This window comes from Hippopotamus amphibius, chromosome 6 (assembly GCF_030028045.1).
Source record: "Hippopotamus amphibius kiboko isolate mHipAmp2 chromosome 6, mHipAmp2.hap2, whole genome shotgun sequence".
Lineage (NCBI taxonomy): Eukaryota > Metazoa > Chordata > Mammalia > Artiodactyla > Hippopotamidae > Hippopotamus > Hippopotamus amphibius.
The window spans coordinates 106,375,813-106,389,823 of NC_080191.1; the positions used below are offsets into that span (position 1 = coordinate 106,375,813).

The following is a 14,011-nucleotide window of genomic DNA, read 5'->3' on the forward strand; positions in this document are numbered from 1 at the left end:
TCCCAGCATCTCTCAGGAGGTATTTTCTCTTCTCTGGCCTATACAGGTGGGCCAATCACCGCCACACACACCCTCTAAACTTTCATCTCCTTCCCGCCTCCTACATTTCAGCCAGTCCCAAGCCAACAGGAAGATGTAAATGATTGTTACAACTTCTGTTTGTTTGTTCTTTCAGGTGATATCAAGATTATCGAACAAATCTACAGTCTCACAGGTATGGCTTTTTGCCAAAGAGCAAAATCTTTCTCTAAAACTTGTGGGATTTCCAACAAATCTGTCTCCCCTTTGAGGGTTTATGTATTCAGTTTTGACTTCCCCTAAAACACTTCCCAATAAGAGACGCGGCAATGACTTTCATGAGCTTGGGAATAGAGGAAGATTGAAACTGATGTATTTATTTAAGGGTCTGATTGTTATTGTTAAAATGTAGTTTGTCAACAAAACCTGCCCAAAGTAGCAAAGTCCTGAGGTGTTGATCTTAGAAGAATTGAGTTTTAAGTCAGTCCCAACTTTTAAGAACCCTTCAATTTCACAGAAAACTTTCCATCCAAATAGTGACTTGTCAGATTCATTACCTGGACTTTTATTGTCAGTAATCCTGTGACAGAAACCACATAAAAAGCTCCTTTTCTTACTCTGTGCCCTCCTTGAAGCAGAACACCCCAACTTTCACACACCTGCACACATACACAGACACACGTGCACACAGAGGTGCACATGTAAATCCAATTACATAACATGTTACAAAGATGACGACTGAAGATGGTTGGGGGTGGGGAGCAAACAGAGTTACTGTTGAGACACATTTTTAAAGCTCTTAAAATACCTCAGTGCTAAAACACCTCAGTGCCATCAACCAAGTTCCTCTCTGGCTCTAGCTGTCTTTTCTCTCTCGTCTCTACAAAATCCCTCCTCAGGAACTAGAAGAGTCGTTATGTTTCAGCTCTTCTCAGCAGGCATCCCTGCCTCATCACCGTACCTCTTTTCTGCCAGACTTTGCCTATAGTCTCTTTCTCATGAAGAGAAATTTAGCCTTCTTTTGGATTTTCCCATTTGAATTCCTCACCCCTCCATAGCACTCTGAAAAGGAACACCCCTCCCAAGAATATACCATCCTTAACTTTCAAAAAAAAAAAAAATTCTGTATAATTAAGGCGGACGTTCATTTGCAATATCAAAACTACCAGAATAACAGGGGTTTCAATACAATAGGTATTTATTTCTCTCTCATGGGCAAGGCCAGAGGTGGGCGATATAACAGTGTTGAACTTTGTGGCCTTATATACAGGTGAATCCAGCATCACAAGGGAGGAGGGTGTTTCTGTACCAATGGACTGAAGAAAGTAACTGGTCCTCCTCCTGCACAGAGGCTGCATGTGGGGCTGGGTATTTAATAATTTAATAAATTGGGTACTGTCTGCAAAGATGGTCCACGGGCTAATGAATTCTTGCTGTAAATCGTGTTGGCTGCCTTGATCACAGTACCTAAGTAACTTGTCCAAGGTGCCAAGCCTCCATGACAAAATGGAAGTATGAAAATTAAACAAACTTGTAGAAGTATGAACATCTTATAGGTTACTAGTCAGAAGATGCTATTAGAGCCAAGGGAGCCTTCTTGAAACAAAGGAATGATTCAATTGCCAATCCAAATGTAAACAGAAGTCCAATTAGAGAATGTGCTCACTGATTTTAATTTCTTTGATAAGTTTGCCCTGTTGTGTCTTTAGCTGGGTGAGCTCATTTTTCTATTCTACAACACGACTATACAAATGTTCCTCTTCAATTCCACATGGGTACAACTTTTGTTAAAAGCACAGAATTTTAAAATGTTGTGGGGAAAAAAAACAAAAGCAAAACCATGACTATTGAATAAAGAACAAATGGTTTTACCATTAATTAAAATAATCACATCTAGTTGGAAAGATGAGTCTAACAATTCCATTTCTTCAAATTTTGACCCTTAAGATTAAAATACCAAAAACCAACCAAACAAACAAACAAAAAACTTCCTAAGTGAACTGATCATTTCACTTAACAGCTATGGCCTCAACTGAATGGGTAAATGGGGCTGTCAGTCACTACACATTCAAGTCTATTTATTTTTTGTTGTTATATATATACACACCGTTATAACTGTATAGTAAAATTCATATACCAATGAACTAAGTGTTTATTAAGATGAAGTAATAACTATGACAGCTCATGATGTTTAAATAGTACTCAGGTCTTTTCAGTTTATTTTGTTTTTATTAGAAATTATTGATAAGCAGGTATAAATGATTGCATCTGTGAAAGAAACAGAGGCACAGAAAAATACATTGACCTTTTGGAGCAGGGAAGCCACGTCTGGGGCAGAGTAAGAAACGCACACTCTTATAGTGACTCTGTTGAGGGCCATCAGCTCAGTCTTTGCCACCCTGGCTGCACTGCCCCTTCAGTATCACCCCTTTTGTCCTTTCATCCTCCCCTTTGCTTCTTCTAAGCCTGTAAGGTTGAATGACCCCAGGCAAGAATCCTACAATAGGGTTTGCAAGGCTTTCTCCTTCCTTTCCCATGGCTCTGCAAGAGAAGCAGATCAAATGGCTTGCTGCATTTCCTGCCACCTGACTTGTGAGAATAGGGAGAGCCGAGGATGCTTTCGATCTTCTTCTATCTATGATCCAAAATAGGAAAGAGTTTTATTCTCAAGGATAATATAGCTACTTCCCTGGTGGCGCAGTGGTTGAGAAATCCGCCTGCCAATGCAGGGGACAGGGGTTGGATCTCTGGTCCAGGAAGATCCCACATGCCACAGAGCAACTAAGCCCATGAGCCACAACTACTGAGCCTGTGCTCTAGAGCCTGCGAGCCACAACTACTGAGCCCATGTGCTACAACTACTGAAGCCCGCGTGCCTAGAGCCTGTGCTCTGCAACAAGAAAAGTCACTGCAGTGAGAAGCCCACGCACTGCAACGAAGAGTAGCCCCCGCTTGCTGCAACTAGAGAAAGCCCATAAGCCACGATGAAGACCCAACGCAGCCAATTAATTAATTAATTAATTTAATTAATTGTATTTTTAAAAAAGTATAATTTTGCTGGTTGATGTCCACATAAAGTTCCACTGAGGACCCTGTGACTTAGAATAATTGGGCCTTGATATTTTAAAGTTATAAGTCAGACAGAGAAAGGCAAATACTGAATGATCTCACTTACATGTGAAATCTAAAAAATGCAACAAACTAGTGAATATAACCAAAAAGAAGCAGGGTCACTGATGTAGAGGACAAACCAGTGGCTATCAGTGGGGAGAGAGAAGGGGGAGAGGCAAAATACAGGTAGGGGAGTAAGAGGTACAAACTGTTAGCTATAAAATAAGATATGAGGAGACATTGTACAACAGAGAATATAGCCAATGTTTTATAATAACTATAAATGGAGTATAACCTGTAAAAATTGTGAAACGCTATATTGTACACCTATAACATATAATATTGTACATCAACCATACTTCAATAAAAATAAAATGATGAGGATACATGAAAAATTTAATGAATGAATAAGTAAATAAATAAATAAATAAAATAAACTATCAAGGCCCAGGACTTTCCAGTAAAATTGAAAATGTCTTCTTCCTAAAAGCATGCCATCGTATGCTATTATAAATGACAGGCTGATGAAAAGCTCAATGCAAACCCGATAAAATGCACCCTTTACATAGCTCACCACCAAGAGAATTTAAAAGACCAAGAGAAGGATTGTGGGCTAACACCAGGAAAGCAAAGAGAGTAAACCTAGCAGAGATCAGAAATGGGGAAACTTTTAAAATTTTATATTGAAATAGAGTTGATTTACAATGTTGTATTAGTCTCAGGTATACAGTAAAGGGATTTGTTTTTTTACATTCTCTTCCATTATAGGTTTTTACAAGATATCGAGTAGAGTTCCCTGTGCTGTACTGGAGGTCATTATTTGTTCCCTATTTTATATACAGTAGTGTATATATTTTAATGCCAAACTCCTAATTTATCCCTCTATACCCCTCCCCTTTGGTAATCTTAAGTTTGTTTTCTGTGTCTGTGAGGCTATTTCTGTTTTGTTTTGTTTTGTTTTAAATTTTTATTGGAGTATAGTTGATTTACAATGTTGTGTTAGTTTCAGGTGTACAGCAAAGTGAATCATTCTTTTTTCAGATTCTTTTCCCATATAGGTTATTACAGAATATTGAGTAGAGTTCTCTGTGCTAGACAGTAGGAAAGACTTTGAGCACCTGAATAAATAATATCAAAATCTGTGAAGTCTTCAGTTTTGAAGTCTCTAGGGGATCTGACTTTGTTCAGATGGGCCCTACAGCATGAATGATATGCCTCTCCAGAGGGCTTCACAATCTGTACTCATCTGTATTATCCTCTGATTCAGTCAGAGCCCAAGGGGAATGGCAGCATCAAGAAGAGACTCCCATCCATTGTGGAAGATGAGGAAGAGGAGGAGGAGGGGGAGGAGGAGGACATAGCCTCCCTCTCTCCCATCTATACGAGGGGGTCCTCTTCACGCAGCAAGAAGCCCGGAGGCGGTAAAAGCTACCTTGGCTTAAGCCTGAAGCAGCTGGCCTCGGGAACGGTGCCATTTCACTCACCTATCAGAGTCTCCAGTTCAAATTCCCCCCAAACGAAGCAGGAAATGGACTCCCCTAACCATGGCAAAAGAAAAGAGAAGAACTTGAAATTGCAACTTTCAACTTTGAACAATGCTGGACCCCCAGACCTCAGTCCCAGGTAAGAATTCACATCATAGAATTCTTTCCCAGGTGAAAGTGGCTGCACTTTATTCACACTAGTACCTGGGCTAGTAGATTATATACAGCCTTCTGGGCCATTCTGCCACGCCGGTTCCTAGCCTAGATGCTTCAGCTTTTTGAAATTTTGTACGCAGTTTTTGACTCTATGTGGAGGTGTGTGTAAGATGGGAATGCATCGTTTTAGTCACATTCTCAAAAGGGTCCGTTAAATGTTCCAAATTCCTTCTCTTCTCACTTGATCCATGTAGCTCTACCTACTTTTTTTTGGGGGGGGGGGGGAGCATTATTCATCTTTTTATTTTATTTTATTTATTTATTTATTATTTTTTGGGGGGTACACCAAGTTCAATCATCTGTTTTTATACACATATCCCCGTATTCCCTCCCTCCCTCGACTCCCCCCCCACCCTCCCTCAAGTCCCCCCACCCTCCCCATCCCAGTCCTCTAAGGCATCTTCCATCCTCGAGTTGAACTCCCTTTGTTATACAACAACTTCCCACTGGCTATCTATTTTACAGTTGGTAGTATATACTCTACCTATTTTTATAGGTGTATATTTCTACATTGTAATTTTATAATTTATAAATTTCTAATGAAATTGAAAGCGGTGGAACAAAGTCTGTATTTTTATCCCCTCAATATCTGACCTTACCAAAAGTTTCATGAAGCAATGAGTGGAAATTGTGGAGGAAATGAAGTGCTAGATTTCATTTCCTGTAGTATTTGCTTCATTTTTGCGGATGACTGAAGTCCAGTTTTATATCTGGCCTCTTCAGTAGGTAATATGGGATGGTTCTATGTGTAATTTTTTTAAAAATTCACTTTAGGATCAACCAAAGATGATCGAGACAGCAAAAAATCCTGACTCAGAAAATGTGAAAGGGGTAGGCTATGGTGCGTAACAGCTAAATAAAAAATAGACATAAGAAAAAAACATGGAGTGATTCCTATTCTCTTGTACTTGGCTAGGTAATTTTTCACTTACTATTTATTACATTTAGTCTTTTCAGAAATCATATAAAGTAGTTCTTATTATCTCATATGAAGTTGTATGAAGTGTTAAGTGTTTTGAAGGTTAAATATTTTATCCAAAATCTCAAAAATTTGAGTTCTGTAATATAGATTTGAAATCTGTTTTTCTGCTTATAAGGCAAAAGATATTTCTGATATACTATATATTTCATTACTCATTTGAAGAAGACTGTTTATTCATTTAGAGAAAATATTAAGGAAAAAATAAGCAAAACAGGCTTAGTGAAAAGTAGATGGACCTTAAATGTTCAGGAATTCAGTTGGAGATGGTTATTTGAAAACATCCCTTAACTCTTCTTCCTAAAATTTCTCTAAAATGAAAAATAATAAATTATAAATAGGAGGAAAATGTACGGGAGCGGGGAAAGAAAGGTCATGTACAACTGATTCTACACTTATGAAAAAATATATTTTACTTTATATATGGAAAAAGATTTTGAGAACACACCAAAATTTTAACAGTAGCGGTGAAAGATAATTTTTCTTTTCAGACTTTTGCTACCTGTATGTTTACATTTTCTGCAATAAATTTGTCTTTTTTTAAAAAAAATAGAGTGGGTTAGATATTCTTTACCAATGAAAGAAGATTAGCTAGAATCCTAATAGTCATTTAAATATAATTCTTCAACTCTCACTTCAGAGTTTTGTCCAAGTCCAGAGCAAAGGTGTCATCAAAGTTATTTTCTGTGATGCTGTAAATATTATGTTAAAACTCTTTAATTCTGTGAATTAATATAAATTTAGATAAGAGGACTCTGTAGCCTAAAGTTTTGAATCTGAGAATAAATGAGTCTAAGATCTATAGCACAGCTGTTCAACAGAAATATACCATGAACTAAAACTGTGAGCCACATGAGTAATTTTAAATGTTCCAGTAGCCACATATTTGAAAAGTAAACACACACACACACACAATTATTTAGTAATGATTTTAATAATATATTTTATTTGACTCAATATGCCCCAAATGCTAGCATTTCAAATGTAAACAATATAAAAATTACTAATTAAATAATTTACAACTTTTACTAAAATATTCAAAATTCAGTGTGTGTTTTATACTTACAGTATGTCTCGATTTGCAGTACAGTAGCCACATTTCAGGTGCTCAATGGCCGTGTAAGGCTAACGGCTACCATATTGGATAGCCCAGCGCTAGAGTGTCTAGAATTTAGATATTTAATACAAGATTTTTTAAGTCTTCTAGAAATATTGGAACTCATGAATATAAATGCACAACCAGCCAATCCTCATTATTTTAAACAGGATTGTTGATGGAATTGAAGATGGAAACAGTAGTGAGGAAAACCAGACTTTTGACTTTGGCTCTGAACGAATCAGACCAGAGCCCAGAATTTCTCCTCCTCTCGGAGGTAAGTTCTATATTTAGTCTTCTCTCACGGTGTGATACTTCTTTATAACTTGTAATGTCTCACATAAGTACTTTTTTGCCTTCCCATTCTTGGAATATTCACCATATGATAGAACTTTACCAAAGCCATAGGGTAATTTGACTTGGATCTGTGCCACCTCCAAGTTATTAAGATAGCATTTGTAACTGTTCCTCCGTGCCAGCTCAATGCCCTGCAACTTACCAGCCCAGGTAAATGACACCAGGAAACTCACATTTCTGCTTTTCATCAGAGGGTCACCATGTTTTCCTATTATAAATGCAGACTAATCCACAAAAGCAATGTTACACAAAGGAAATGCTGTGTTGGTTGTAGACTTAGGAACATTGGTTCTATTTAACCAATTTATTGGGTAAGAGGTTATGTACTTGCAGTTTGTCAGGGATAAACATCTTCAGAAGTATGTAAGAATATCAGAAATGATGTGGAACTATATGAAGTACTACCCTCTAGGGATGTCGAATTAATGTAAGGTACCCCCAAACCTAGCTCAGGCCCCTCTCTCTCCCTTTCATTCTCAAGTTCATTGACCACAAAAGAATTTGTCAACATGATGAAAGCCAGAAATGACAACTTCTAAAGAAGACACACCTATAGCTGACAAAGAGAGAACAATGAAGAAGTGTTAAACAGGCATAGGCATCCCAAACAGTCACCAGGTGCAAGGCCAGAGTCCCCTGCCAACTCTCTCCTCCCCTTCCCACCCAGCTCTGTCAGGATCTCCTGCTAATTAACCAATCCTTCCCTGGGCAAAACTAAGCCCAAGAAAGACTTTTGAATGTATAGCTCCGGGGGTATGTCTCCCTTCGGTAGAATACCAGTCTTCTATCTCAGTCAACAATTCTTCCCAACACTCACCATCTTCTGGGAAGATGGAAATGTAAGACTTATTGGTAGGATGATGGTGGGAGGGGGAAAGGTGAGGAGAGGAATGCAGATGTCAGTCAACAGCCCTGATTCATCCATTTAATGGACTTGCATGTGCTGATATTACTCTGCTGGGGGCAAGAGGCACAGAAATCATAGCCCTAGCTAAACGGGTGTGAGTATTTGGAAGCTGTGGAAGCTGATGGGGGGCCCCAGCTGGATGGGTCACAGGACATCTCCATGCCCAATCCACCTACATTCCTGGTCCCACCACCTTATTAGCCTCCTCTTCTTCCTTTTCCCAACATCCACCCCGACACTCATCCATTCAAGCAACAAATATTCTTGACTCTACCTCCTAAATATCTCTCTCAGTTCTGTCTGAGACTTTCTGTCCTTCCTGTCACACCCTTTTCCCTGCCACATTCATCTCTTGCCTGCATGGCTACCAAAGTCTCTTTGCTTTCACACTGTTCTCCATACACAGTGAACTTTTTTTAAAACACAAATTTATTCTTATTATGCTATTCCTATGCTTAAACTCCTGAGATGGATTCCTGTTGCTCTTTGTATGAAATCCAAACCTATTGCATAATTGCTTTTTCCAAAAAAATTTTTTAAATACTTATCCATTTATTTTTTTACTTTTGGCTGCACTGGGTCTTCATTGCAGCACATGGGATATTTAGTTGCAGGATTGTGGCATGCAGGATCTTTTTAGTTGTGGTGTGAGGGTTTCCTAGTTGAGGCACACATGTGAGATCTAGCTCCCCAACCAGGGATCGAACTCAGGCCCGCTGCATTGGGAGCACGGAGTCTTACACACTGGGCCTCCAGGGAAGCTCCCATAATTGCTTTTTAAATGTCTCTTTTCCCTGCTAGACTCAAAGCTCCATGAGGGTCAATATATTTTCTGTATTTATTTCTGGCTCCTCTAAAGGAGGCCTAGCCTATTGTAGGTGATCTCTTATCATTAATAGATTAACTTTGCAAAATATCTCTGCAAAAGGAGCTTTTACTACTCTGCCATTTCAGATTGTTTTGAGCAAGTTTTTCTTCCCACAAACAAATTTTCTACACATAATTGATCAGAATTAGGATATTAGGATAGTCATATCATGATATATATACAGTACATGACATTTATAAATAGATATATAGATATAGATATCTCTATATATCAAATCCTTTCCACTGTAGCTAGCAATGACTCATCCATGCTTCTGCTCCTGACAGATATGAATTTATGTGTAAAAGTAAGGTAGAGAAAAAGTGGAGATGAGAGAACCAGGAAATGAGAGAAATTACCTTTTAGAGCAACACAGAAGGAGACAGAAAACCTGCAGTGGAGATGAACACTTTTAATAGAGGTGGGAGGAAAATGGTCTCCTGGACACATACATCAAAATTTGGAAAGGAAAGAGAGAAGAAGAAGAAGATCTCTTTTCGATGGCTTGGACACTGGCTGTGGTGTATTTTTGGAAAATGGTCAATGAAGAGAGCATGTGTCCTCTGGACACACAGCAGTGATTGTGTTCCAAGGAGGGGGAGATGCGCCATGGACACGTCCAGTAAGTATGGTCACCATCACCACCATGCTGTGTGGCTACTGGCAAAGAGTCCATCAGGGACCATCCAGAGGAGAACTAGGGCGACAAAACCCACAGCGCAGACATCAGGAAAGGTGAAGGGTAGCTTGGGCTTCCCTGCCTGTTCCAATTGCCCCAATCCTCAGACATGAGGATTCCTAAAGGACTCATTCTGTGTGTGTGTCACTTTTCAGACCCAGAGATTGGAGCTGCTGTTCTCTTCATCAAAGCAGAGGAGACCAAGCAGCAGATAAGCAAACTCAACAGCGAGGTATGGAGCTTTGTGTTTCTCTGGTCGTGCTGGAGAGGTTAGAGGGAATAGAAATCGCCAGCTGAAGCAGTATGATACAGGCATGTCGAGTACGCGCTCTGGTGTCTGGTGACAAGTGTGTATGAATTCCCACTCAGCCTCATGCGGGTATGAATCACTTCCCTTCTCTCAAGCTCTGTTTCCCCATGTGTAACAAGGAGATACCAGTTATCCCTACATTATGGCCCATTCGTGAAATTGAGTGAAATAATCTAGGTACATTATTTAACGTACAGGAAGCACTAACTAAATGATTATGATAAGTGGTGTCATAATTGTATTGATATTTGGTTTAATTGGTGCTTTTTCACTTTTTTCATGTAGTTTAACTTTTAATGAGTTAAAGCAAGATCATTTGTCCACAGATGAATCAAAAGTAATGAATGAGTAATCGAATGGCCTGAAACTCTGTTCTTTTCTCTGGCCTGTATTTGCAGTGGAACTTTGAGCACTTTCGCTCTCTAGATCTTACCATCTCTTTGTGTAAAATAAAGTAATTTTTAAAACAATTTTATTGAGGTATATTGTATGTATCATAAAATTCACCCATTTGAAATGGGTACAATTTAATAATTTTTAGTATCCTTATTGAGTGGTTCAGCCGTGCCCATGTGAGTTTTAGAATATTTTTCCTTCTGACAAAATCTCTCCCACCCATTCATGATTAATCCCTGTTGCCACATCTAGCCCTAGGCAACCACTTCCCTACTTTCTGTTTCTATACATTTGTCTTTTCTGGATATGTCACATAAATAGAGAAGGTAATGTCTGAATCACTCTCTTAATTTGGGTGCCCCTCCCAAAATTAAATTAAATTAAAAAAAAAAACAGATTTTGAGACAATGATTTGGATGCAAATAGTTTCTTTGGGAGGTGATCCAGAAGCAAGATGAAGGAGTAGAGGAACAAAACAAGAAAGAAAGGAAAGCAAATAAATATGGGTGTGTTATTGAGATCATCAACTCTGTAGGCAATTTGAACTCCATCCTTCCGGGGGCAGGAGGGGGCACTAAGAGACTGGGTAGGGCAGCTCAGAATTGTTCTTCCATGAGACAAGCAAAAGGAATTGAGGATGGCTCCTGAGAGGTAATCTGTAGGCTTAGCTGCATAAGCGCCTAGAAAGATCCTTCAGACAGGAATATGTAGGAAGACCCAACTGTCTGTGGTGACCTTCTGGGTAGACCTAGGTCAAGTGCAGGGGGCTGACACAGGGTAATAGGGCTGCAGTTTTAGATTCTCTGATGAGATCTTGGCAGAAAATATAACCAACTGATGATATCAATGAAATTTGAGAAAAATGATATTCATATAATCAGTTTCCAATTATCTGTAATGGAAAACTGGACAGCTTGTCATAAAGTCTATAGGTTTTTGTTCAACCTGCGGTCCATCAGCTTAGTGAAGATTTGGGTTTTACTGCCTTCTCTCCTTCTGAGTCTACACTCTCCAGAAGTGAGATTGTTGCCAACAAGAAGTAAGAGGGCCAAAGGGCAGACTAACAAGATAGGAACAGAAAAACTAACTGGATTGAAACTTCTTAAATCACAAGGACTTGGCCATATGTGAGATCACCCAAATAATCTCATTAAAAATACAGCAAAAAATCAAAACAAAACAAACTCAACACTCTGTTGGAGACCTGGATATCAACTTGTGTGTGTGTGTGTGTGCATGCGTGCGTGTGTGTGTGTGTGTGTGTGTGTGTGTGTGTGGTTTAAGAACACTTTACTATGGGTTTTTTGGTGGCGGGGAGTCATTATTTTGTTTTTTTGTTTTGTGTTTTTTTTTTTTTTGGACATAAATTTTTACTAAAGAATTTCCTTTCAGATCTTGTTCTCAGATAAAATCACCCATTAATACCATTTGAATTATTTTCCTTCACATTTGAGGAGATTATTTAATAGTTTTAAGAGCTGACTGATCAATATCTTAGCTCAAATACAGAAGTCAGTGATTAGTCTGGGGAAAAAAATGTGTTTGTATTTTCACCTTTTGGAATGATGATAATTTTTCCAAGTTATAGCTATAAGCCCACACATTATATGATTTTTCTTTCAAAATGTGAGCCAGTGGTAGATGCATTAAAAGTGATAATCAAGTGAAAAACAAAATATTTCCCCTGTGTGATTCTGCATTCATGATTGCTTTTCTAGCGAGATGACATAAATCTCATTATCTTGTCATGTATTGAAATAAAAAGGGCAAGATAAAGTATCAATGGTTCGATTATCCTTCCCTAAAGAATTAGTTTTTCCTTCAGAGGAAAGTATCAGATTTCTTCATGGTTAAAGCAAGGAAAAAAGATCTTATTTTTCACACATAATTTAATCTATACATAGTCTTGACCCTTTGGGTAGTATATTAAAACTCACTAAGACAGACAATGAAAATACACATTGACTTCAAACTATAAAATTAACCCCCTTCTATCTAACCACCTCCTTGGTTTTTTTTTTTTTCATATCTCCTACAAAGTAATGTTTATAGAGCCTAAAAAGAAATCTGTTTTTCAAAGTCCAAGACTAATTTTTCCATTTCACCTACTCACATATGTGATCATTTGATCGCTCTATTCTTTGTTTATTCTATTCTTAGGAGTAAGCATGAGAAGAATTAATAATAAATGTGAGAGGCACTGCATGATAATAACTCTGTAACCAAAAGGGCAACCCCTTAATATAGGTGAGGCCTCTTGAACACTGTGTAATCTGGAGGGCACTGCACAATCCCCATTCTGGTATTTGCACAAACATTTCAGATACAAAGAAATTGTGCATTGATGTGTAGAGTTTGTAATCAGCTGGCTAAACACAGAACGAAACTCAGAAAAGGAATGCTATTGGTAATAACCTACATCCACGGAACAGTTAAGAGAGTTTAAAAGATGTAGGGCAGCTGCTAATATTAGAATGCTTTTGAAAACATTGCCATTGCTTTACAGCAGAGAAGTAGTGAAATGCTAAGAAAATTGTTTAAAAATAACAACAGAGCATCACTTTGAGGGCCAGGGGCTGTGTCAGTCAAATGTTCCACTTCTGAAAAGGTCTGTAGGTGAGGCTCAGAGTGTTTCCTCATTTCTGAAATCTGGATGACCCAGAAAGACTCTGGGCCAAGCCTGCCTAGGGAAGCTGTGTGCTCCCCCAGGGCAGATGTAAGACACCAAACATGCCAGCAGAGAAAAAGCAGAAGCTTTGGAGAGAGAAGGGTATTTAGATCCTTATTCATAAACTAACTCTGTGACTTCAGCAAAGTGTTCACCTTGCCTAAGTTCCGATTTTTCCACTATTAAATGGTGATAATAAAATCTGTCATAGAGGAGTGTCTTAAGAACTTAATGCTATATGTAAAGCAGCACACATGATGTCTTCCCTTAATAAGTGGTCAGGTGCTCATTCCCTCTTAAACAAGGTCATGTTTCTAGCCAACAATTGTGACTCTCAAGTTAGCCCCCTTTGCTACCCAACAGTGCCCCATGCAGAGTAATAGGAAAGAGAAATTGAATGGACTCAAGGGAAACATATTTAATCACGAAAATGACTGCTTTCACCTGAGACTTCCTTTTGCTATGAAGATGCTCACTATAAAATTAGAATAAAAAATGATAGGGTAAAACATTTACATTTCAGTGCATCTTATTTTAGCTAAATAGTTTGATGTAATAATGTCACCAATTTACTGTAAAGAATGCTTATTCTGTAACGCTTATATTGATTTAAGCGCAAAGAGACCCAGTATGCCAGTTAACAATGCTTAACCATTACTTGACATTACACGAAATGTATAAGTGGCAAAATTGTTATGAAACTAGGCAGAAAACGACCTGCCAAACTTAACAGAAAGGTATTCACAGACAAATCTTCAATTTCAAAGTGAGAAAATGGGGTGGCTTGCTAAATCATCCTCGGCAGAGTGCCCTTTGGCTGGAGTGCTCAAATCTCCGCCTGTTAGCATTTCATTTTGTATGTACATAAAGGAGCCAGTTAATATTGGGCCATTGTAGGGACTTCCCTGGTGGCGCAGTGGTT

The 14,011-nt window shown here is 38.5% G+C and overlaps 1 protein-coding gene across 1 annotated transcript in view; it reads left to right on the top strand.

Moving 5' to 3' along the window:
* The window catches only part of KCNH8 (potassium voltage-gated channel subfamily H member 8), a 409,682-nt gene that overhangs the window by 366,160 nt on the left and 29,511 nt on the right, over positions 1–14,011 (top strand). Inside the window, exons 12-15 of the mRNA XM_057739199.1 lie at positions 176–214; positions 4,397–4,752; positions 7,075–7,181; positions 9,871–9,947. Of these exons, the coding sequence (XP_057595182.1) occupies positions 176–214; positions 4,397–4,752; positions 7,075–7,181; positions 9,871–9,947 (579 nt within the window). The remainder of the gene's footprint in view (positions 1–175; positions 215–4,396; positions 4,753–7,074; positions 7,182–9,870; positions 9,948–14,011) is intronic.